Raw genomic sequence first — 26,705 nt, 5'->3', positions numbered from 1 at the left:
TTCAACAATAAACTAAAAAATACTTATTGCAAATTTCACTACATTTTACTCCTATTTAGAGAAAATAAATTGTATATAATGCAAATTATTAAAGTGTTAAAAATCAATTTTTAAAATTCTACACATTAACATACCACAAACATAGGGTGCGCAGAATGTTGTGGTCAACAAATAAACTTAAAACACTCGTATTTTTTATTATAAATTTCTCTATTTTTTACTTTTCTTTGTGAGCATAAATTAAAGAAGTATATAATGTAAAAAATAGAGCATTAAAGATGTATTTTCAAACTTCGCAAATCAACATGCCCATAGTTTGGGATATGCCGAGAGTAATGCTAAACAAATAGACTAAACAAACTTATATTTTTTACCCTGCTTAGCAAAAATAATCAAATAAATTCAACAATACAAAAGACTAGAGAGTCAAATATGTAATTTTTGAACTTCACACATCAACATACCCAAAACTAAGGGTGTTCGGATAGTTGTGTTGGAAAGAGAGATTTAAAAAGCTTGTATTTTTTACTACAATTTTCTCTAGTTTCTTACTCTTTGTGAAAATAAATTAACAAAATATATAAATAAAATAATTAGAATATTAAAATGTATTTTACAAAATTGACACATCAATATGCATCCAGTACAGACATATGCTAGGTAGAGTTGACAAGCATATAGATGAAAAAGGAACTCGTATTATTCTACTACAAATTTCTTTACTTTTAACTCATATTAAATAAAATGAATTAATAAGATATATAAAACAAAGAAAGCATTAAAGATCTATTTTCCAAATCTTGGATTTGTTCATGCCCCCATGCTGATGGTACTTTCGAATGAATAAACTAAACAAGCTTTTTTATCATTCAATATTGTGAAACATAAATAAATCGTACAATTAAAAACTTATGTATTTTCTATAATGTTATTTTATATTCATACCTTATAAAAATTAAAATATTTCTCAATTTTATTGAATTTCCTGTTATTGCCATTCAGTATAAATTAAATATTTCTAAAAAAGTTTATGCTTAACAACAATGCACTTGCATTTTACTAGTGGATAGAAATAAGAAAATGTACGAAAGTTAGAAATTTTACTTCTTTGGACTTAAAACGAATAATAGTCTTTATTGCTTTAGGTAAAATAGAAGTACAATCTTTTATATCATACAAAGAATGTTGAAATTTTCTACAAACAATGAGTACTAATTTACATTTTAAAAAAAAAAATCTTCTAAAACCCATTAGGCATATTCAGAAGACAATCTGAGACATGTTCGTCGCTATGAAACAAGTCCAAGATAGGTTCGTCGGGCGAACTCTTTTGTTGATATCAACTTCAATAGTGTCGTATGATACGCCACTTCGACTACATCAGTCGACGACTGATATTAGCTTAAATGATGCTTCCGAGGCAATCCTTTGCTCTAATGTCAACCTGAAGAAAACAAAAGGACGAGTCTTTATTAGTAATACACAGCGCAATTGTAACATGGAATCTATAGTCTATCCATATTCGTTTATTAAACCTCAAGGCGCTAGAGTATATATTTGGTATTCAGTTCTATGCTTATATAAATAACATCATCTCACTAAGAATAGTGTGGGAAACTAAAGGTCGAAATAGGGATTTAAACACTCAACTAAAACTGTTTCACTTTGATTGTTTGAAAAAATGCATTTCAACATCATCTAGAACCAAAGTACTGTATCTCTCTCTTCCCCATTGTCATTTTCTAACAAAAAAGCAACCATTGTCCCTATCCATTCCCTCTACAAATTTTTTCCCCATATTTAAAATTCAAAAAATGGTAAAACCATTGGATTTTTCTTTGTACACTACAAGAACTCGATGTGTGACTAATTTCTACAGAACCTTCACATTCTCACCATTCTCATTTGGAAGACATAGGATTATAAATTTTGAGACAACATTAAATGTGTTGGATACGGGAGACATTAGAGTTGAGGCCTACCGGGAGATCATCCTCCACTATTTTTGTTGATTTATTCTTGATTCATAAATTGTGTTAGGTTCCCATGTTGCTATCTCAAAACTTTTTGTTTGTCATAACATTTATGATTCTTGTACAAATTTTACAAACCACCATATTTATTCACATTATTGACATCTGGACTTTGTAGGTGCATCATAACAAAATTTATTGGAATATTGTTATTATACAACCACAAATTAATTCACTTGTGAACTTAGAAAATAAAATAGCACATACTAAATTGACGAATATTTGTCTAGATGCCAAGTATATTTATTATTTTTATAATACACGTGACAACGTATCTTAAAAAGCTTTTTTGGCAAGTACAAGAATTAATAATACATGTCTTTTGTTATCATTTATCACAAGAAAAATTAATTATGCACTTCTTTGAAAACCAAAAAATATATTTTACATCAATCCATTTTTCCAAAAATAGGAATTAATTATGCACTTCTTTGAAAACCAAAAAATATATTTTACATCAATCCATTTTTCCAAAAATAGGAAACAACGTGCATCTAAGTTTTCCAAAGAACTAAAAAAAAATGTTTTAAATCAGTTATTATTCACAAAAATAAAAAATTTAACACATTTATCAGGAAGTGAAAAATTACAAGATTTCATGCATTTTCAAAAAGCAAGTAGATGAATAATGATTAAATACATTCCAAACTTTGTCCATTTATACTTCGTTTTCTTTGAAGAGAAATTAGTACACACTTCATACCGATTTTAAAAACTTCATTGGGTAACAAAAAAACATTTGGCAAGAGAGAACAAATCTTTGAGTAAAAAAGAAAACTAAGTGGGTAATATAAATAAAAAGAAAAAAAGTTCTCCATTTTAAAAATGAAAAGAAAAAAAGTTCTCCATTTTAATAATAAAAAGGAAAAAAGTTCTCCATTTTAATATTTATTAAGCTACCAAAAGTTTGTGTTCCTTAAAAATCATTTAACAAAATCTGAAATTACAAATATTCACAAAAAATTACTCATATTGGAAGAGAAATTTAAATTGGCATCTAGACAACCATTCAATATTTAGCATATAGCATTTTATTTTTAAAGTTCACAAATTAAATAATTCGTTGTTGCATAATATAAATTTTCCAACATATTTTTCCATGATACACCTGCAAAGATGATGATGTTAATAACATAAACGAATGTGGTTTCTGTAAAATCACACAAGGATATTAAATGTACAACAACAAAAATTTTTGAAACCACCACATGAAGAAAACCCAACTCAATAAATGAATAAGGAATAAGTCCACAAAGAGATAGGAGGTTTGTTCTCCAATGTAAGTCTCAACCCAATGCTTGCATCCTCCACATTTTGAGCAACCTCAAAATTCAATGATCCCATTATTTTCAAATCAAAATGGTGACAGTGAGGGATTTCCACAGAAATTAGTGCAGTAAATTTGAGCTTTGTTGTTTACACAGTGTAAAATCAATAGTTTCAACCTTTCTCGATTTAAAAATATGGGGAAAAAATCAGGAGAGAAGAATTAATTGGGCACTGGTTACCTTTCATTAGAAACATGAAGAGAGGAAGATGAAGATACAACTACCATTAGGTTTTAGAATGTCGTCAAAATGCATACTTTTAGCAACCAATGTGTGTTTCAGTTGAGCGTTTAAAACCGAATTAAACCTTTTGTTTCCAGCACTATGCTTGATGAAACGAAGCCATTTAGTTCGCACATAACTTGCCAACCAATATATTCTAGCCCCTCTGTGTTTCAATAGACGATTATAGATCACCTATACTTACTTATATACTTGACTTGCATAATCAAATACATTGGATGTTATATACTAACTAATACTTCACGTGAAGAACCAAATAAATGCATGTCACATGTATTACAAAAAATGATATACCAAGTAAGGTGAAACCCTTTTATAATTGTGTGCTACATGCGTTGGGCGCGAAGAAATATTGCCTCCATAGTACAGTTTTAGCATTCTTTGAAAGGCATAAGCAACAGAATTATGAAAAAACTAACACACGGAAGAAAAGAACATCGATAAATCATTCGGGCATTCTTTGAAAGGCATAAGCAATAGATACTGCATAAGGAAGAAACCTTTTTGGAGACACATCACAAAAATAATTATGTGGGTTCATCAACTAGGGAACTAGCAATTGGTTTACGAAGCTTCATCACAGTCAAATTAAGATCTCTTAAAGTAAATCTCAAATAGAAGAAACAGAGAGTGGAGGGATGGCACTTAGATTTCAGAGAATCACATTTATGCATCAAGACCCACATAGGTGAAATTGATTGGTATCAAAGATAATAGTAGAAAGCATATACATTACTTACTGCTCCTAAGATAGATCGCTGATTTCGTTACCTACAGACCTTTCCAAAGATTTCAATAAGGACCAAGAGTGGCATGACAATGAAACCCATAGAAAGGGAGCTGCATTAACCATGATCGCTTATAGGCAAAATAACCGACATTTCCGAACACAAAATCATTCCATAGCTATAATATAATAAATTCAAAAGAAAAGGAGATCACATCCACAAAATTGATAGAAAATAGAGATTTTAGAAACTCTAAAGTTGTCGAGATAAAGCAAAAGCAAGCAAAAAAAGTGAGTTAAAGATTTCTCAATGTGAACTATCCAATTCAATTGTGTCAGGAGGCAGAAGAAAGACAACCACGTGAAAGCAGATTAGGTTCCGGAAAGTCATGGAATCAAAAAGGATATCATTAGTTGAGGCATTACTTACAAGGATGAATGCACATAAAATATCATGCCTTATCTTTTCAGGAAATTGAAAAACGACTTGCCTCGAGGATGAAAAGAGTCCATTGCAATCAATCATCAGTCAACATACATAACTAATAGATGTAAGTGATCGTACAATGAATATTCAAGCGTAGGGACAAAAAACGATTTTGTAGCTGATCATATATATAAGCTAAACAATCTTTCCCAAGTCTAATTCAGGAAAAAATGTACATATGCATCACCTAATATCATATAAAAATATAAGAAAGTGCGTTTTCTTTCTCTTGTTTCTTTTCTTTTCTAATCTTCCTTTTGTTTTTTCTTTTGGTGGCCGGGACTTGGAGGGTGTAAATACTTACACCTATGTTTTCAGTTACATGGCTTCCACCATGTCACATTTAAAAATCTGAAAAATATTTATTGAGACAGAGTAATTAGTTACCTGGCCATACAGTGTAGGTGATATATTCTTCATTTTCTCTAGAAGTTCTAGAAGCACTGGTGCCTGAAAATAAAAGAAATTATATTATTTCCTGGTCTAGTGACATAACCCACAATCACCAGTAGAATCATAGTTAAGACATAACAATTTGTTCACCACAAACCTTTCTTTATCAAAGACAAAAGTAAGAGAAAGCACGCCAAATGATTAATAGGACTAAGCGACGGAGAAATTCAATACGAAAATAACAATGAACATTGCTTCAATGTAAGAATCTGCTTAAGTTACAAAAAGCTTGATATCGCAAAAGAACAACACCAGAAATTAAATTTCACAGAAAATGACCCCAAAAACATGTAGTTTTCCTTGAATATTTTATCACATATGAAAAGGAAAATAGGGCAAACTTATGGAAATAAAGCCTCTAATTGTAGAAAATGGAGGATCAACCACAAAGGCCACAACACATTTCTCTTGTAAATAGAGCAATGTATTCAAAAATTTCTAAATAACACCAATGATTTAGCATTACCAGAAGAAAACATGAAAAAAATATATAAAAAAAAGGAAGGAAAAGAAATAGTTATTTCACCAAGAAGCATGCAACACAAGAATTCACGAGAAGTGTAATCAGTAGTACCATATCAAGAATCAAAATCTGAATAACAAAACTGAAAATAAGAAAACTGGGTTCGTACATAAGAGCTCTCTGAATGCCAAGAAGCCAGGAACACAAGATGATGAATTAACGAGTCATTTTTTGAGAAACTCCAGTCAACCCACCCACGTGCTTGAGGACTTCACCCTTAGAATCTTGATTTTCTTCCACCCCTTCAGAATCTTGGTCCTTCATTCCGGGTAACTTCCAGTGATTCATAGTCTGTTATCTGCCCTTTCTTGAGTGAATTTTGGATTCTGCAATGATATTAGAACCACTAATAAAAAAAATCTAGTGATTCAAAGAAAGCAAGAAATTAAAAAGTGGGACTGCGAAAACTTACGCAATCCATTCGGTTCACATTTCTTCCATCCCCTCATAATCTTGATCCTTCATTCGGGATAACTTTCAGTCGAATTCGTTGTCTTTTATCAGCCGTTTCTTGAGTGAATCTTGGATTCTGCAATGATATTAGAACCATTAGTAAAAATTTTAGGGATACAAGAAAGGAAGCAATTACAATAGGAAAAACTGGAATTGCCGAACTTGCTCAATCCATTCGTTCAAAAGTTGGGGAGAGATGCTGTGGAAGTGTCTTCTTCCATGGAGATGGTGAAAAATGAAATCAGAAGAAAAGGAAAGAAGAGAAGAAAGAGGAGATTGTTCGACGAAAGTGATTCTATATTTATGCTTATATTCCCTCTTTATTTTTTCGATTAATTCTTTACTTTTTTTCACATTTTATTAAAAAATATTATAAATACTAAACAATTATTATTCATATAATATTTATATGTAAAAAATATTTTTACATCAAATTAAATTATTATAAATTTTTTACATATGAAAGTATCAAATATTCAGGACTATTTTAATATTTATATGTTTTTGAATTGAAATACATGATTTTGTCCTAGAATATTATTAGTTAATTTGTTTTGTGTTGAATATATTATGAAAACTATATTGTTTATATAAATTATAGTAAATAAGTTTACATGATATTTTTTCTTAAATAATATTAGTTAAGGTATTTTGTATTGAATAAATTTTGAAAATTATTTATGTAAATTACAACAAATAAATTATATTATTTATATAAATTAAAATAAATAAAATTTTAATATATTTATATTTAAATATAAAAACACATAAATAATTTAATTCATATGTTAAAATTTATAAAATAAAAAATTCAAAAAAAGAAAGAAAAAAGATGCAGAGCAACAGCATCATCGTCTTCGTCAAGCACTCCCCACGCCGCGCGTCTCTGCTTCCACCTCGCGAGCTCCCTCACCATCGCCTCTACCTCTTTTGACTTCTCCGCAACTGAATTGGATTTTTCTATCTCCACGATCGATCTCATCGCCGCCCACCCAGATTTAGGCACGAGATGGAGCGGTGGACCTCCATTGGCATCTATAGCTATACATATACATATACATAATTGTACGTATATATATGTGTAACATACATTTTTAAAGCACCACCCACGAATGTTTTGCGAGTGATTCTGATATTCTATGCTTATATTTATCGTCATTCGTTTCAAAGTAATTTGCACTTTGCCTCCTAAAAAGCGAAGAAATAACAAAATGCCATGCTCCCTTTGCCATAACGGCAAACCGGGAATAGAAAATTAGCATCCGGGTCGGCTCACCAAGATCTTTCGAGAGATTCATCCACCTGATGCGCCAACTATAAAATAAAGAGAAAATTGCATGATAACCCCTGTGTTATTTTCAAACCATTAAAAACTTACTTATGTTATTGATTATGGTTATTTCAATTGCATTATGGATACATGCATCCAAAAACTGTAATACTATTACAACAAAGATTAACGACCGATTTACTAAATTTGAAATTTATTACAATCAGCCATTAGACTTTTAATTGACTTAATGAGATTTGACCATTGGATGAATTTAAATTTTCAAAATGAAAAGACAAAGTGGGAGGGATGAAATAGGTAAACTACTGTTTTGACTAATTAAAAAATTCTTAAAAAAATATTTTTTAAAGAAGAAAACGGAATGAAAATAGGAAATATAAAAAGATATATATAAAACTAAATAAATTGGTATTTTATGATCATAAATTAGTCTTAAAATCATAAAAAACCCGAATTATTATAGTTTTATTTGAAAAAAATTATGAAATCAATGTTTTTGGTTCAGTAAATTGAGGGACCAAAATGACATTTAATCAAGCTCTAATTCAAGTTTAAAGAAAAAAAAAAGGTAAACAAGAGAATCTAAAAGCGTCGCTCACAAGCTTCATGCCTGCGCGAAAGGAAAACGACGACGTACGGGATAAATTGCAACAGACACGTCACAGAAATGAGCAACGGCATGGGTAGTTTTGTAAATTTGGAGTAGGTTGGACTCTTTTTTACCAGGACATATAAATTGCCAGCGCAGCTCACGAACACAGACAATCTGCTCTGCACTGGCTAAAAAATCCCGAAATTTTCTATACACTTTTCCCCGCCATTTGTCCTTCTCTCTCCTCCTACTCCCCATTTCTCTCTCTAGGGCTGAGCCCCCGTCTCCCCCTATTCGAACTCAATTGATGTGAAATCACTTGATTTGTGCGCTTAATTAGTTTCTGGATGTCGAATCCTAGTGGTGTTGAGGGGGTCCCCAGGGGCATTAGCCTCTCCAACACAGTTCATTCTGAGGTGGCCCCGTGCTTGCCGCTGCCGTCGCTTCCGGTGTTCTGCGGCGCGCTCCATCAGGAACTCCGCCTCTTCGATGATACTGGCGGTTCAAGGTGGAATTCCAGTAGCGGTGATGTCTCTGGCAAGATTGCTGATCTCCTCCGTAATACCGACGTGTCTTACTTGTAAGTGTCGTTTTTAAGTTCTGGTCTTGTTTTGATGTTTGGTTTTCAGGAACTTTAGTTAACGAGTGATTATTGGCACATGTGGTTCATTGGCTTGGAATTACTTGTTTTCGAGTAATGTTGCTTGGAATTGAGAGAATAAGGGGAAAAATTTGATTTATCGGAGCAGTACTTTTACCACCGATAATAATTTATTTACTTATTCTGTTTTCCACTTTGCATGGTTGAAACATAGTATATACTAAGAACTGCATGGTATTATTTGGGGGAAAACTGATTTAAATTTATAACATTTGTCCTTTTTTCTGGAGTTCCATTTGAATTACTTAAGTGCAGAACTTCAAGTACATATTGGGTGAACTCAATCTTCTTCTTTCCCCTCTAGCTAAAAGTGTTATTTAGTAATTTAAGTTTTCAAACCATTGTGCAATTTGTGTTAGTATCTTTTAAAACTGTAAAGGACAGCTTTCGAAAGTGGATTTCTCATTTTCTCTATCTAAAATACCTTACTGAGAAGTTGTTGGAATGAACTTAGCAGACATGTTTGGGACCTTCTTTTCTGCTTTTCTCTTGCTAGAAGGAAGGGAGGAGCAATGAAAAGCCAAATAATGAGCTGAAGAGTTTTAACCGCCAAATTTTAATTCAAAATGTTTAAGTAGAAATTTGGACTTGAATTAGTGGTTCTATGGATCATTGAGTCCTCAGGCAGAATCAAAATGCAATATTCTCCATTTTAGCCAGTGTTGCTGGCCAGAGAAAAAGAAGTGAACTTGAAATGTCTCCTATTCCATCCTAATTGTGACAGATAACAGCTCATGGAATAATTAGTCTCTAGTATTACCTCAGTTTCCTGTAACACATGAAAGAGAAGGTGATAAATCTCTATGATCTCCATTTCCTGCCAAAGCTTTAATCTGTCCACTGGACCGGACACAGCACTACGGTTAGATAAAGGGGACAACTTTAAGACAAGGAGTCATACAAGGTATATTGCGTCGAAGGTAAAACTTAAAGCCAAAGAAAATTGTTGGGAATGGGCAACTCATGTTAGAAATTTGATTAATGTGATATTTGTTAATTCAAAAGGATTGAAATCCTACTTAAATTACAACTTTGGAATAAAAAGAGGAAGTACACCATGATAAAAATCCTGATGAGAAATTAAGAAGTTGAAGTAGCAACAGCATAACAGTAGAACATCTGGGTATATGTAGCACTAACATGCATGGTAAGGGATGCCAATTATCTTTTGCAAGCTAACATATTAATTTTGTTAATCTTGTGGATGAAATATTGTATATGTTCGGTAAACAAGCACGGTTTAACCATTTATGGGAAGTACAATCATTTTATTGCCTAAATATGTTAAACTCCTTTCCACAATTGTGAGTTGTTTGTATCATTAGAAAACTCTTCGTCAGAGTATTGATATTTTCTTGCATCATGCTTTTCATACCAACATATGCTGAACGGAGATGTATCAGTATGAGAGCCATTTATATTTTTCGTTTTAATACGCCTAGAGTGCTTTTAGGCATAGGGGGAAATCATGGAGTATGGAATTTTAAATGTCCCCTCGGTTTCTTAGCGGAAAAAAGGCTGCTTCCTCCATTCTGGCTTTTAATCTGAAAAATGAAATTGTTTAGAAAGAAAGTTAGGCTTAAATTACCAATTTTATTCAACGCATCCTCCTCAAGTGGCTGAATATTTGAAATTACACATTTTATCTATAGGAATCTCAAAGATGAAGAAAATCTTGAACCAGGTGGTTCAGTGGGGAACTTTAACCTATTCAATGATGTTCTGAGACATGATCCTGAAGCATTTGAGTATGCCAGTCCAGGTAAAATGGTCCATGAATGGCTTTTGAAATTTTTATGTTAATGTCTAGAAGATGTCAGCTTGTTCATTTCATAAATGTTGTTCTTTAAATTTTTGGAAACACGACTCTTTGGTAGCAAAAACAACTTATAAGTAGATGGCTTATGTTGGTTGGACCGAACTAGCTGAATTAGTTGACATGAAATGATCCTAGCTCACCATCGATAATTGTATCTGATATATGTTTGGTGCAGGTAGGTTCTGACCAAAGTTTCTTTTGATTAAAACTTTGCAACTTTGTGGTTGACCTAAAATTCCTTGACCTATCTGCATTTTGCTTGTGAAGGATTTGATTACAGCCCTACAATGCACTTCAAGTTTCAGAAAATTTTCTGTTGAGACTGAAACCCCCTAGAACTTCTTCATATGATCCGTTTTTCTGCTCAAACACAGCTCTACTCTTGCCTTCACCTACTAAACTTTCCTTGCTGCTTACACCTTAAATTATGCTATCCTTTCTCGCAACTCAACAGTTTCTAGTAGTAATTGTTGAAAGATTTTTGACATGGTAAGTGGCTGAATGTAACACATCTTGCTCCAAACATAATGTTTTTGGACACATTTGTATCACTTTAAGTCCTTGTCCTTATTAGTTCTTAAAAGCGAATCCTGCAATTGCAGCCTGTACCATGATTAGGGAATCTCATTTACTGTTTCTTCTCCTGCCCACTTAACTATGATAGCATTTCTTGGATATTACCTGTATTGCTCGCATTTTTGGAGTGCTATTTTAATCAATATTACTATGTTCTAAAGATAACAATTATTATCTGGCTTATTATTCAATGCATTGTTCAAGTTTCTCAGGTCCTGCCAAGCAGTCAATGTACAGTGGTAATTTGACTGAATCAAAGCCCCTTGAGCAGAGGAAGCCTACTATTAATCAAGTGCCAAGCGACTCTTCAGGAATGAAAAATAATCAGCATGACCATAATGTTAATAATGTAAGCTATCTACTTCTCCAACATATATATATATATATACATATGTATAGCTTAGAATACCCAATTGACTGATAAATGACTTCTGGTTAATAATTTGACATTATTTGCAGGATATTATCAGTTCTTCTAAAAAACCTAAAGTGAAAAAGAAAGGGAAAGATGACTTAACATCAGCAACTTGTCATGATAACAGTGAGCGCCAAGGTTTTACAGTTCTATACTCTTTTTACTTTTTCTGGTTGCTTTGTCATGTTTTCTGGTTATAAATTATACTTAAGGAATTTGAGTATGGTATCCTTCCTCAGGTGCAGCTATTGCTGGCTTTTGTGAAATGTTGGACGACATATGTGCCAGAGCGGAAATTATTTGTGATGACAGAGATGAAGCAGAATGGGTACCATTGTCTCATGCTGATCTTAAAGCACTTGTGAATGAAATCATGTCGATTCGGTCTAAGAAAGTACTACATATGGTTCCTGTGGATATTCTTTCAAGGACATTAAAGGTTTTAGATCGCCAAATTCATCGAGCAGAAGGACTATCTATTGATGATTGCGAAAATGTGAGTTTGCATTTTTTATCTTCTGAACCGTGCTGTCTGAATTGATTTTCCTACATAAAATTGTCTTGGACTGTTGTCCTAGTTTTACTTCTGGATGCTTCTTTGAGTTGGTTGCTTTTGCTACATAAAGATCAGCTTCTGCTGGAGCTTGATAATCAAACTGACTCAGAGGCTATTGATCATGTTGGTCTTGTTATGGGTTTCATCTAGAGCTGAAGTGTGTCACTTATGAAGAAGCTGGCACCACCTTTGTCTGGACGAATTGATAATCAAATGCGTCCTGTGTAGGACAGGCCTTCTGTGAGTCTGGAGCTATCTGTGCTGAGAAGGGCAGTTCTGAGAGTTCATTGCTCGGTGCATGCACACTGGCCTGCTTATTTTGTTTGGGTTTTTGTGTTGTGGACGTATATGGGCCCCACAATGTGACACATACGACTTTTCTGCATGCTTCTGTAATTGCTCCCAACATAAAAGGAAAATTTACATGCTTTGCTAATGTACTATTAGAAAAGAAGAATCTTAACCCTTGCCCCTCGTTTGCTACTTCTCTCTTTTTGCCCTTCTTTTTCCCTCTCCTCTCTGAGAAAGTTCGATGACATGGGATTCGTCAATTCATGTGTTGAATGCGGGTGAAATGTAGAAGTTGGCAGTAAAATTTCCCTGTGACTGCTTAACTAACCAGATACTTGTCCAGAACTTGGACAGATTTGAAATTTTAAGCCAATGTGAGGATCAGGTTTTTACTTGAAGTAAGATTTTCATCTAGTTGATGGTGCTTTTACACTTAGGCCTGTATAATTGAATATAATTTTAGAAACATAATAATATCGTGTAATTCTATTAGGCTGCATCATGTGTTTCTCCTTTTATCCTTAGGTCTTGGTCTGTAACTTTGCCAAAATGCCGAGTTGAGGCACAGAATTACCGTAACTGGATTACACATCAAGTTCCAGGGTTGCAAACTAGATCAGATGGACTAATCCAAGGGTTATTTGTGAGTTCACTGTTCCTGATGGGGAATGCAGAATGCTGGACATGCCATCTGGAAGATAAAATGTTGACCTATAGGGATCAGGGTATAATAATATTCGATACGCCTTTTGCATGTCTCAAGTTCTACTGGGATACGGCTCTCTCTTTTTCCTCCGCTACTCAGTCAAGATGCTTAATCCCATTGGCCTGAATTGATTATTGCATACCATTAAATTCAAATTATTCTAGTTCTAGAAAAAGAAGGTTTAGTAACGCTAAAGATGTATTTGATAATCTGACATGCCCATAAGGCAGGCCACTTTAACTTATTTCCTGATTAAGTGCTTGAAAATGATAAATACATAGTTTTTCTATAGGATATGTACTAGATTAATGGCCAAATGTGGCCTTGTGAGTATATTGAGACCCTTCGCTGTTACTTCGTAATTAAACTGGTAGGTATTAGTATTCTATGCTATGCATGGGAAATATCAGACAGCCAGCCATGCATTTTAGAACATTGCTAAACACTCCTGAGTGTTCCTACTTCCTAAACAACTGATATTGACTGATGCATCAATTAGAATGGCTTATAGGATTGGCATGAATTGTTCTTTGGTTGGACAATTTATGGCTTGTACTCTGCCACCTAAATTGGAAATGGAAGATTGATTTTACTCATTATCCGGTTAACCTAAAAATGGTATGTATTGCTTTGGTTTGTTTCTCGCGGTTGGCATGAGTGGAGGTAAATGGTAAATTGTGCCAATATAGATTCCATTTTCAAGCATTTCGGTAACTGTGCTTGGTTTTTGAAGATTTACGTTGTTGCTATATTCTTCGAAGGTGCTATCTTTTAAGGAGAGGGACAAAGTGCTTTAGTTATGAATTAGTGGATTGCAGTAATACTCTCTCTCTTGCATTGATCATTTCCCACGCTTAGCACATTATGGATGAATCTGATTCATAGTTGTTAATAGCGCCCCATGGTGCATGGCGCAGCCTCAGTGCCATTTTATAAAAATGGCGCTGAGCTTACGAATCGAGCAGAGGCGTGTAAAAAGGCTGGGGCTTGGAAAAAACAGTTTCTCCACCCAGTGTAAATAAAGGCTGGGCTAAAACCAGCCTTTGATAATTCTTTTTTAAAAGAAAATCAATCAAAAAATTTAGACAACATAAGGGCTGAAAAATTAGGCCTTTACGTTGCAAAAGAGAGAAAAGGGAGAATATAAAGAATGAAGATGAGATTGGGGAGGATTTGGATTTTGATTGATGAATATTTTATATTTGTTTTGTTTTATAATGATTATGTAGGATTTGTTTAATCATTTTGCATGTTTTGAACTCTTTTGTTTTTTTCCTAAGACTTGTTAATTTGCAAATTTCTTTTATGGTATAATGATAACTGTTTATATTTAATATTTGAGCATTATTGATGTGAATATAGATTGATTGTGAAAATATATTATTTCTGTACATGTGCACCGTGCTTTAAAATGGTGCGCGCTGCGCCAGGTGACCCTTGTGCCATGGCTGCCGTGCATTATTAACAACTATGATTTGATTCTCTCGATGATAAGAATCGTAACTTTCTTTTTCTTTTTCTTTTTTCACCAGGCAATAAGAATTCCGTGATCATTTGTTTCTTTAACTATCCATTTCCTTTTTGTCCTACTTTAATACTTATTTCCTTTATTTATTTCTGTTACCATGTCTAAGTTGACACTAGGTCTATCAACTGCCTCATTTGTGGAGCTTGTCATCTTTAGTTTCCTTATAGCTACTTGTTCCAGTTGAATGTTCTTGAATATATAGTTTGATCTTCCCTAGAAAGGATAAAATTTTCATCCTTATCAAATTGAGAATAAGTGTTTCTCAAATGCATATGCTGAAATCAAGTAGTATGCAATTCGCTCTACCTCATAAAATGCCACCTTGCTGCTAAATTGATTCCACTCCCTTAGTCCGTCCATCCAGGATTCTATGCTCGTACTTCCGCTTTTTACATCCACAAATAAAGTTTCATGTCCTAAAAAGGCAATATCTAACTCAATTTACCCTCTTAAAGTAATTGTGTCATCCTATTGACTCCACAGTTTTTTTGAGGTTGAAGATGGGTACTCTTTTTCTCGAACATTCTCAAACAACATTGAAAATGCTGTATCACTTCAAACATGGAGATTTTTGTTTTCGACAATTCTTCAAACCTGGAGATTCAAATTGTGAGAAAGATGTTTGCTCCTGTAAGCCCCTAGTATGTTTTTTGCACAAATCTTTCATGTTCCCTTTTGCTGTATGCCAAAATGATCTCACTGGCTTTCAACAATTTTTTCTTTCCCTCCCTTCCCTCCTTCCATTCTTGCCATGAAGTTACTTTGGTCACACTCGTGGTTCAGATGCTTTTCATAAATTTGAAGTTAAATTAATTTACTGAAATAAAGCTTGAGGAATGACATGCTATAGGTGTTTTACCAATTTGGATTGTTTCTTGATTTTGCTGGCTGCTTGATGATATATTACATTCATGTTTGTTTGTGTATGGTGTTTTGCAAAGTTGCCATGGTGCATCTGTTTGCTATTAATGCGAAGAATGGTATTTTTAACTTATTCTAGTTGAAAATTTTCTTTTATATTCAACGTCTCTAATTTGGATCTTGAATTCCAGTTGGATGCTGATGTGGTGTCATCCATTTACTGCTCTCTGGAGTCAATTCATGCAGCTTTAGCTATTATGACTCATGATGGTATGCCTAAACAGCTGTATAAGGAAGAGGTATGCATTTTATATCATTAGCTATGAGAAAATATCGTGCAATTCTTTGTTGGTATCACTTTCTTGCAGCAGAAAATCTTTCTGGAGGTTGCCAGATTATTGAATCAATTGTTTGTAAATATGGTCTTCTTGTATTAGAATATTGAACGGATCCTGGAGTTCTCGAGACATCAAATGACGGATGTTATGTTCGCCTGTGATCCATCCTATCGTGCCTTGCACAAACCAAACTGTAAAGGGGCCCTTGATGGTATGTTATGCTGCTAATTCTGTCAATCCCTCCTGCTCATTTGGATTCTTATGTCATGCTATTACTTTTAGATTATGATATATGAAGAGCGACCACTCTATCTTTACTACCTATTCCAGAATTTCTGTTCTCTTCTACTTCATACTTGAATATAAAGTAAGATTAAGGTTCTCTTATTATTCTTAAAAAAATGTGAAAAACAGTTCTAACTTTTCATTTGAGCTGAAGTTGCACTCTTGTATCTCCAATTACAGTAAGGAATCTCACCCTCCTTATAACGGTAGCATGCCCCTTAGCAGCTTGATCAATTTTCCATCCTAGGTTATGGGCTGGTTGCAGGGTTTTGGCAACATCTCATGTCTGGCCATGGGATCTTAGCCTTTCAACATGCTTTTCAAATTAAAATCCACAAATATAAGTTGAGCCCTGAAAGAGGGAACAATAGATTACCCCTTTCAGGCCGTGGGATTTTACTCATTTTAGCAAGATTCATGTTCTTTTCTATTATATGCTTATTTACTTTGGAACTTCAGATGAGGAAGATGAAGAAGTTGCGGATTTTGACTCAGCTAGTAAGAAAAGGCGAGCTTCAAAGATTGTAAGAGTTAGGAAGTCAACCACAAACAGGTGTAGTATAACAAAATCGCATTTTCTAAAACAAAGTTATAATCATTTGTGAAATTTCAATATTCAATTAGTATATTTATACATATTCTCTGATGTGGTTTTGTTCCTTCCGTTGTAATACTATTCATATTTTTGACAGAATGTCTGCTACTGTGAATGCTATACTTCAGAAGTTGTGCACAATTCTCAGTTTTCTCAAGCAGTTGTTGTTTATAGAACGCCTGTCAGATAGTTGCATTCTCCAGCTCATCAGAACTAGTTTGCAAACTATTTTGGTTGATAACATCCAGCTTTTGCAGCTAAAAGCAATCAGTTTAGTTGGTGGGGTAATGAATTTGCATACCTTGTCGCTAGTCTGATATATTTCTAGTGGTATTTGTGCTGAATTGCATTTTACATTCCGATTTGCAGATTTATTATACATACACTCAGCATAGATCGTATATGATGGATGAGACACTTCAAATCCTTCTGAAGTTGCCACTTTCAAAGAGAGTGCCAAGAACTTATCATCTTCCTGATGAAGAACAACGGCAGATTCAGTTAGTTACTGCTCTATTAGTCCAAATGATTCTTTATAGTGCAAATCTTCCAGAAGTTCTGAGGCAAACCTCTGAAAATCCTTCACTGGATGTTTCAATTGATGTTGATTACCCTTCCAAGTGCCATGAGGCAGTTACAGAGTCCTGCTGCCTCTTCTGGAGTCGAGTTCTTCAGCGATATACAAGCACAAAAAATCAGGATGCATCTGAATTGAAGGCAATGATGGAAAATCTTGTAATGGATTTGCTCACTACTTTGAACTTACCCGAGTATCCTGCCTCAGCTCCTATTCTGGAGGTACTTTGTTCATAGTTAATGCGAAAATATATGATATCGACATCATATTTACAGACAGTTTGTGCAGGTTCTGTGTGTGTTGCTACTTCAGAATGCTGGGCTGAAATCAAAAGATATTGCAGCTCGGACAATGGCCATTGACCTTCTTGGTACAATTGCTGCGAGGTTGAAACATGATGCAGTCATCTGTAGGAAGGAGAATTTTTGGATAGTACAGGAGTTGATGAATAGTGGCACTATTGATCCTAGCTATCTCAAAGATGTCTGTTCTATTTGTTATGATTCAACAATGGAACGATCTATATTTGTATGCGAAGGTTGTCATAGATCATTCCATGTTGATTGCATGGGCGGAACAGAGCAAGATGCTCCTTCTCGTGAATTTGTTTGTCAGGTTTGTTTGTGTGAGAAACAACTTCTTGTCCTGAAAACATATTGCGAGTCTCAGAACAAGGATGAACACAAGCAAAATCGCAATCGTTCGGGAAAGTCTTCTCGAGCTACAGTCTCAGTCACAAAGCAGGAGATTATCCAACAAATGCTCCTAAATTATTTGCAGGATGCAGGGTCTGCAGACGAACTGCACCTCTTTACACGATGGTATGTGATAAATCAAAATTTTTTGGTTGCAACATTTTAATGCCATAACTTCTGATTAATATTGACTTGCAGGTTTTATCTTTGCCTTTGGTATAAAGATGACCCTGCTTCTCAACATAAATTATCCTACTTCCTCGCGAGGTTGAAATCAAGAGCAATTGTGCGTGACTCTTGTTCATTTTCATCCTCTCTGACAAGGGATTCAGTGAAAAAAATTACTTTGGCATTGGGACAAAATAGTTCTTTTGCTAGAGGATTTGACAAAATTCTTCAAGTGCTACTGGTAGGTGAAATTGCTTGTTGCTAAAAAATTTTGGAGTGTGAATATTTATTTCTATTTCTACATGTAACCAGGCAAGTCTGAGGGAGAACTCACCAGTGATTCGTGCTAAGGCATTGCGAGCGGTACTGTGAACCACTTCTATTGGCTATACGCCTTTCTTTTTTCCTACTTTCTTCTATAAATTCCTTTATGGGTTTGGGAGGTGGAATTTCTCCTTTAGTTGAGAACTCAACATCTTTGGTTACTGCATAATGACAACAGGTTAGTATTATTGTAGAAGCTGATCCAGAGGTTCTGGGTGACAAGCTTGTCCAAACGGCTGTTGAAGGGAGGTTTTGTGACTCTGCTATATCGGTTAGAGAAGCAGCACTTGAGCTTGTTGGTCGTCATATTGCATCACATCCTGATGTTGGTCTGAAGGTATTGGAGTTGCTTATGTTTTGTCTTGTACACTTTTGGCGTATGCTTTGGTCTTTTAACCTCTTGGTTCTTCTTCTAGTACTTTGAGAAGGTAGCAGAAAGAATAAAGGATACCGGAGTAAGTGTCCGGAAACGTGCTATTAGAATTATCAGGGATATGTGTGCCTCGAGTGCCGACTTTCCACAGTACACCACTGCTTGTGTTGAGATAATTTCTCGTATCAATGATGAAGAATCCAGCATACAGGTACTGAATGAATTGAATTTCCATGCATGGTATACTTATTGGTATCTGGCCTTTCTTTTTAAGTTTTTGATATTAGCTGTACTCATCTTCTTTCTGTGATGCTAAATACTTGTATTTCTGTAGATTTGTGTATTGATCAGAGTACATGACCTGAAAGATCTGCTCTGATGTTCCTTTTGTGTATATTTGCCCTCAATTTTCCATGCATCTTTGTTCTCATGATCAAGTCTGTGTATCAACTGGAGAATATAACTGCTTGAAAAGTTGGTGTGGTCCACCAATTAGCTGTAAGAAGCTTCCATTGTTTTTGAGCAGTGGTGTCTATTATTCGAAGCGCTTGCTAAAGCTCCTTCTTTCTGCTTCAATTATTGTTTTGTTTATTCTAATCTATTGCTATTACGGAACAAAGGTTATGTTAAGGTTAGGTTTTGTAGAATCTCAAGACCAAGTTTATTTCTTGTATAAAATTAATTTGCTTTCCGTGGGTGATCCAGATATGATGAAATGTATTGAAAGACGTGTAAGAAAGTATAATTATTCGGATCTATATTTAATATGGTTCCTGTTACAGGACCTGGTCTGCAAGACATTTTATGAGTTTTGGTTTGAGGAGCCTTTGGGTTCACAAGGCCATCTTTTCAAGGATGGTAGTTGTGTTCCATTGGAAGTGGCTAAGAAGACAGAGCAGGTTGTTGAGATGCTGAGAAGGATGTCCAGTCACCAACCCCTTGCTATTGTTATTAGACGGAACTTAGCACTTGATTTCTTTCCACAATCTGCTAAAGCTGCTGGGATAAACCCTGTGCTACTTGCTTCAGTACGCAGGCGCTGTGAGCTAATGTGCAAGTGTTTGCTGGAGAAAGTACTTCAGGTATTGTTTTTCTAAAGAGTAGGTAGTTGATATAAAGCTCTCTCGTTCCTTGCACGTAAATTTCATTGTATGCAAGTTTAGCTTTTTTCAGAAGTAGGTCATTTGTATCATGCCCGCAGGTTCCTGCATAGATTCGTCGTTACTGTTAGTGTTATCTTTGTCAAGTATACCACCAAAGGTTTGCACCCCTGCGTCAAGCATAAGTTTTAGAGTTCCACACAGTATTACGTACAGTTAATTTGAAACTATCAAAACAAAAATGAAAATCATGATGTTAATAAACTGCCTGGGGCTGTGATTAGTTGCTGAGATTGGTATTTATGCCCTGGAAAGTGTATGACAGTATATGGCACCTGAGAGGAGCATTTCTAATATGAGCATTTCCTCTTAATGATCTAGTCAACATACCGGAAATTGACATTTGACCGGGTATTGTTAAGTTCATCCTAACAGAAGCAATTAAATGGCCACTGCTTCTCTGGTGATGGTCATGTCAATAAAAGCATCTGAACTCTCCCTGTCCTTGACCTAGACATCATTTGATGTATATTTTGCCTTTGAAATCATAACTCCTGATATGTATTGCTTGGCGCTACTATTGTGGTTTTACAGGTTGCCGAAACAAACAGTGAGGAAGGAGAGGGTCGTATGCTTCCATATATTCTGCTCTTGCATGCCTTTTGTCTGGTGGATCCTACATTATGTGCACCGGCTACTGATCCTTCCCAGTTTTTGATCACATTACAACCATATCTAAAGAGTCAGGTTAACAAAATTCCATTTTTAGTATATAGATACCCACACGTAACAGTTCTACATATCTAATTCACGAATGCGTATAATCTGTTACATGGATTTTGGTGCACCAGTGGTTGAAGACTTCCTGCTATTTTCGTGCTATTTTTGTTCCAGTGGCTCTTGTTGTTGAACTCTGTAATAAAATATTCTTGAAATTTTGATATAAAATTGAGAATTGCTGACAGTTTTTGTTCTTACAGTCTGACAATCGAGTGGCTGCACAGCTTCTGGAGAGTATATTGTTTATAATTGATTCTGTCTTGCCTTTACTGCGGAAGCTTCCGCAGAATCTTGTTGAGGAACTGGAACAAGACCTAAAGCAAATGATCGTCCGGCATTCTTTTCTGACGGTTGTCCATGCTTGCATAAAGTATTTTACTTCCTTTATTTTACTATTGTCTATTTCTGCTTTTCTTACACAACACATTTACTTAAGTGATTGTTTTTTGGCTTGAATTTCTATACATAATTGATTCATTATTCTCTGTCCTCTATGCATCTTCTTTGATGATGATTTAGTATGAGCTGGTTGTGTTTGGTTATGTCTTTGGGCTGTTTTCAGACCTTTGGCCATGGTTGATCTTTTCTTGGCTGCTAGTGTTCAGACTTCTTTTCCATTTCCCAAAACTTCTTTTCCACAGATATTACTCCTTTGTCCCAAATTGACATATTTAGTTTGACTGGGCATCCAGTTTAGGATAAGAGTGAGAGCTTTATATACTTTATACTATTGCCTTAAAAAGTAGTGGCTGAAATTGGTTGATAACAGATTTTTTTTAGGACATGGAGTCTTATCTTGGAATGTTCCAAAAAAGATTCGTTCCGGAATAGGGAGAACATAAAACTCCTAATCAGTAACACCCCCCCCTCTCTATATATGTATATATTCTCTAATCCTTATACACATTTTATATATTTTTATACTTATTTAAATCATTATATTAATCAATATAATATATATATATATGTGTGTGTATTTATATATTCCAATTATTGAAAAGCTTGATGTGACAATACTAATCCCATAAGAATCTAACAACTCCAAACATCCATCACATTTGGCGATCCATTTCTAAAGCACCCATCTCCCGAGAACCCTTTCCAAAGCATCTTAAGAACTGATCCAAATATTTGCAAGTAACTACTTTTATTGACTACTAGATGTCCTATACTGGCTACCTGTAATGCAGAGAGGACTTATATAAGCATTTCTCCTGGGGGGTTCCTCTGATTTCTTGTTTTCGTTTTTATGTTTCTTTTGAATTTCTAGAAGAAGTAACGATTTTCTGTTTTCTCCAATTCTGTCTCCCAATGATAGGTGCTTATGCTCTGCGGGTAAAGTATCAGGAAAAGGTGCAAATGTTGTTGAGTATCTTATTCAGTTATTCTTCAAACGTCTGGATGCCTTGGGATTGGATAACAAGCAGGTTAATAATCATGTAAATCGTTAGCTTCTTGGCCCTCTCCTATCTGTTGTTTGATAAGTGAAATCTATGAAGGATTCTTTTTGTTGTTGTACTGCTCACTTTTTATTGCTTTTCTCTTTAATCGTTTTCATGCTGCTTTTCTTTCTCTTGTTTCCATTCTTGTACCGTGTTCTACAAGTTTTATTGCAAAGAAAATGCAACCTAACAAATTACTTCTAACTGTCAGTAACTGCTTGATGCTTTTGCATGTTCGTAATCATCTCATGCTCTCATGAATGTATTATTAAAACATGTCGAGATCTTTTCTAAATTGGACTCAATGCACTTCATTACGAAGTAACATATTCTCCCATGAAGACTGTCAATCCGTTTTATCAACTTTAACTGCTTGAAACTTACAAATAACTATTCAAAGTCTTTAAACATTCTGTTAGTACACATCAATACTTCCTATTTCAATAATAGGGGACATAATTAGCTTCAGCCTCTGTGCTCTCAATTTATGTCTTTTATTATTTCTTCCTCACTTGCTCTATTATTCTAAATTCCCACTCTGATACATATTCAACTCTCTCTTTTCAGCAAGTAGGTCGATCTCTTTTTTGTCTGGGTTTGTTGATACGGTATGGTAGCCCATTACTGGATGCATCTGCGTCCAACACAAAAAATATGGATGTTGCAAGCAATATCAACTTATTTAAAAAGTATCTGGAGGCTGATGACGACTGCATCCTGAAAGTTAGGGCATTACAGGTATCCAGCATACTACTCAACTTTTTAGTTTTTAATTTGTAAATTTAAAACATAGCTGTGTTATTTATCCAGGCATTAGGGTACGTATTAATTGCTCGACCTGAATGTATGTTGCAAAAGGATGTTGGTAAAATTTTGGAGGCAACTCTTTCAACCAATAGTGATGTTCGTCTGAAGGTATCATTTGTTTTCTGTTAATTACATGATCTTTCTGTGCGTTTTGCTCATACATTTGTTTGGCAGATGCAATCATTACAGAATATGTACGAATATCTTCTGGATGCGGAACGTCAAATGGAACCTGATAAAGCTGGCAACACTGAAGTTACTCGCCCGAACGATGGTGTACATAGTGTTCCCGTTGCTGCAGGTGCTGGTGATACTAACATCTGCGGTGGTATAGTTCAGCTATATTGGGACATCATCTTAGGGAGAAGTCTGGATGTGAATGAGCATGTGCGTCAAGCTGCTCTAAAGGTGGTTGTGAAATTTTGCCCTTACTCAGTAATCACATTATTCAGAGCTTGTGTACAAACAAATTTGAGTTTATATGCTGGCCATAATTGCCTTGATAACCTGGTTGTTTGATTTCAAAAGCTGGCAATCAGCTCTTACATGTGTCGAATTATTATGTGGCTGAGGTCTGCAAAGAATTTCCTGGAAATTATTTATCTCATTGATCTATTACTTTCTAGGTTTGATTGCCATTATGTCATTAAGCGATTGCTTTCTCATGCTTCCAGATTGTGGAGATTGTATTACGCCAAGGTCTTGTACATCCAATTACTTGTGTACCCTATCTCATTGCACTTGAAACAGATCCACAGGAGGTTAATTCAAAGCTGGCTCATCATCTCCTGATGAATATGAATGAAAAGTATGTTTTTCTTTGGGAGATTGAAAAACTTTTGCTCTATACTTCTTATTATACTAGCTAACTAGTTGCTATTCTTCAGGTATCCAGCTTTCTGCGAAAGCCGTCTGGGAGATGGCCTTCAGTTGTCATTTATATTCATTCGTACCATGAGTGGAGGTAACCCTGAATTTTCGAACCCCGCCCAGGACAGATTATTTAACAATATGAAGGGAAAGTCAGAAGTTAGCTCTTCTATGCATGCACGGCTTGGGGTTGCTCGAATCTATAAGCTCATTCGTGGAAATCGCGTTTCAAGGAACAGATTTATGTCCTCTGTTGTTCACAAGTTTGAAATGCCTACCTGGAGTGATTCCGTGATTCATTTTCTGAAGTGAGATCTGTCTCTTCCACTCATGGTGTGGTAAATTTCTTGGTGCTGCTTTGAAAATGCTTTTAATGAGATTCCCTTTCCTTTTCTGCAGATATTGCACGGAGATTCTTGCTTTGCTACCTTTCACATTGCCGGACGAGCCTCTTTATTTGATTTATATTATAAATCGAGTTGTGCAAGTCAGATCTGGGACATTAGAATCAAGCATGAAGGAATTTTTGCATTCATTACAAGGAAATAGTCAAAAAAGAAATGGAAATGGTGTGATTCAATTAAATGAAACTCTCAAACCTGGTAGCGAAAGAACCATGTGGATTGATGGGAATCATAGGGTAACAGGGGAGTTACAGGATCAACATTTATTTGGAGGTGATGCATATAAGGATCAAAATATAAGTCCTATGACCTCATGGGGTTCTCATAGCATTTCTACTAGTGATCTGCAACAAATTCAGGTAGATTTTGTCTCATTTCGTTATGTTTGATCACCTGAGCAGTGGTGGCTCTTATCTAAAATTCTAGTAGTGGACAATCTTTTTTCTTATCAGTTGGTAAAAACTCCAAAATCTGGTGACCTAAAATTACTAGCCGGGTTAATTTGAACTTTAATGTTGTTAGTTTTCCTATCTGGCTAGTGTTGGCTTGGATTAAGAGTCAATGCCTCAATGGGAAGAACCAGGGTGATATTTAGCAGACACTATCCTTGTTTGGTTGTGGAAGGGTATATGGGTGAAGGGAGCTGGATTATTCACCTTGGGTTCATGTATTTTGTATACCCAATTCTGTGGAAGCTGAATGAAACAACAAATGTTGTTGTTCAGGTCAAGTATGATTTATATTCTCTGATGGTAGGTAGTACAATCCATTGACCTTCCCTTCCCCCTCCTGGAACAAAATCACTTTACCTTTCCAAGTCGCATGCAGTGTTCTCGAGACCATCTTCACAATCTCTTTGAAGTTTTCAGTAATTTATGATTCCAGCATTCTGCTGGTTCTGTTATATGGTGTTTTTGAATATGTGAATTGGGTAATTATTTCCTTTAAGTGGCTTAGTGTTTTTTGTGTTATTTTATCTTTTTGATACTTCCGCAGGCTGACTGTCTAGCAGCCGGTGCAATGCAACTTCTGCTGAAGCTGAAGAGGCACCTGAAGATTGTTTACGCCCTAGATGATGCTCGCTGTCAGGTAATGAATGCTCTGCAGAATCTTAGTTGGAATGATGTGGACGATCTAAATTTGGTTTTCTTCTTTAATTAGGCATTTTCCCCAAATGAACCAGCAAAACCAGGAGAAAGTCTACTGCGACAGAGTATTCCTTTTGATATCAGCGACGTAAACATTGACCCACCTAAAACTTATGAAGACCTCTCGAGGAGATATCAGGTATTTGATTGTTGATGATAGACTATTGTCTCTTGATCTCTGTGATGGGCATAAAATGTCTATTTGTTAAGGCAAACATGTTGTTTTGCTTTCTGAACTGTTACCTACATGTTTTGAAGGTCTGTGCACCTGATCATCCTCGTCCTCCTTTTCTTTTTTGCCTTTCCAGTTTTCCTACATGCTGGTTTATCTTGTTTGCTGAAGCATGAATAAAGATTATTTGCATGGTATATTTTCCCTTGAAACTGCTATCTTCTGCTTCCATTTATCTTCCATTTCCATATCCTCCTCTTTCTATTTTTCTATGGGAAAAGGTAGGAGCTTTTCTTTTGGTCATTCCTGATTTGGTGCTTGGATCATTTTATGTATTTTGTTAGTCTGTTTTAGATAAGCTCTGCTGGAGGTATGCTATTTTGTTTGCTTATTAGTCTATTCTTTTCAGGACTTCAAGAATGCATTGAGGGAAGACACAATTGACTATTCAACGTACACAGCCAACATCAAAAGGAAACGACCACCTCCCAGGAGAGGTGGGAAGGCTGTGCGAGTGCTAGATTTAGATGATGAATATGATGAAGATGATGAGAATTGGGTTAATAGCGTTAGCAGGTTAAATAAAAGTGGCCGGAGAGGCAGTAACAGCAGAAGTAGGCAGCGGCTATAGTTGTAAATACCTGTAGGTAAAAAGCTAACCTGTACAGTTCATAGAAATGCAAAATATCAAAGCTAGTACAAACAGAAATTTTAGGACAAACTGAATGTCAAAAATTCGGAAGTGGCTAAGTTCGTCAGAATTTGTTCTCAGAAGTTAAGTTGTGTCCTGATAGAAGGCATGTTATTCAGAATTTAGTACAGCCATTATAGGACAGAGAAATTATTGTTAGGATGTCTTTTTGGGAATGATGGAGAAAATTTTGTTAGGAGGTGGGGTGTTATACCCCTTTCTAACTATGTTGTTAGAGCTAGCTTGTATATTTTGTTGATTGACCTATTCATTTAAATTGAAATCATCTTACTGTATCATCTTCCCATTATTTTAGATGCCATTGAATATCCTAAATGTTATCTGTTTTACTACTATTTTGTTGGCTGGTGTGCCTCCACTGTCAGGATGCAG

General features: G+C 35.1%; 1 protein-coding gene and 1 long non-coding RNA gene across 5 annotated transcripts; one reads left to right on the top strand and one right to left on the bottom strand.

Annotated features, from left to right (window-relative positions):
* Positions 1,119–6,586, bottom strand: LOC105177318. Its single transcript, XR_849042.2, has 5 exons — positions 6,410–6,586; positions 6,207–6,323; positions 5,904–6,120; positions 5,206–5,268; positions 1,119–1,444 (listed from the first exon to the last, which is right to left on the bottom strand). It is a non-coding gene; the product is annotated as an uncharacterized LOC105177318 (long non-coding RNA).
* Positions 8,316–26,608, top strand: LOC105177317 (nipped-B-like protein). Of its 4 annotated transcripts, none has more exons than XM_011100431.2 (28): positions 8,316–8,710; positions 10,444–10,553; positions 11,399–11,535; positions 11,646–11,739; positions 11,841–12,097; positions 15,735–15,842; positions 15,981–16,092; positions 16,626–16,719; positions 16,859–17,045; positions 17,131–17,559; positions 17,627–18,159; positions 18,232–18,442; positions 18,514–18,564; positions 18,704–18,862; positions 18,942–19,109; positions 19,681–19,980; positions 20,593–20,745; positions 20,979–21,148; positions 22,097–22,205; positions 22,788–22,958; positions 23,031–23,135; positions 23,202–23,435; positions 23,702–23,835; positions 23,915–24,205; positions 24,297–24,660; positions 25,298–25,390; positions 25,463–25,588; positions 26,031–26,608. In XM_011100431.2, exons 1-28 carry the CDS (start codon positions 8,478–8,480, stop codon positions 26,250–26,252), a joined length of 5,355 nt encoding a protein of 1,784 aa, XP_011098733.1. In that variant the 5' UTR covers positions 8,316–8,477; the 3' UTR covers positions 26,253–26,608. The 4 variants fall into 4 exon arrangements, with proteins under 4 accessions (XP_011098733.1, XP_020554710.1, XP_011098732.1 ...); XM_020699051.1 differs by having other exon boundaries at positions 22,097–22,217; positions 23,079–23,135; XM_011100430.2 differs by having other exon boundaries at positions 22,097–22,217.

Source organism: Sesamum indicum, linkage group LG15, assembly GCF_000512975.1.
Source record: "Sesamum indicum cultivar Zhongzhi No. 13 linkage group LG15, S_indicum_v1.0, whole genome shotgun sequence".
NCBI lineage: Eukaryota > Viridiplantae > Streptophyta > Magnoliopsida > Lamiales > Pedaliaceae > Sesamum > Sesamum indicum.
This window is presented reverse-complemented; position numbering and strand designations above follow the sequence as displayed.

Coding starts and splice junctions, on each gene's coding strand:
- LOC105177317 (XM_011100430.2), top strand. CDS start 8,478: ATGTCGAATCCTAGTGGTGTTGAGGGGGTCCCCAGGGGCATTAGCCTC. Junction 10,554..11,398: donor ATTTGAGTATGCCAGTCCAG/GTAAAATGGTCC, acceptor CAAGTTTCTCAG/GTCCTGCCAAGCAGTCAATG. Junction 18,863..18,941: donor ATCCTGATGTTGGTCTGAAG/GTATTGGAGTTG, acceptor TTCTTCTTCTAG/TACTTTGAGAAGGTAGCAGA.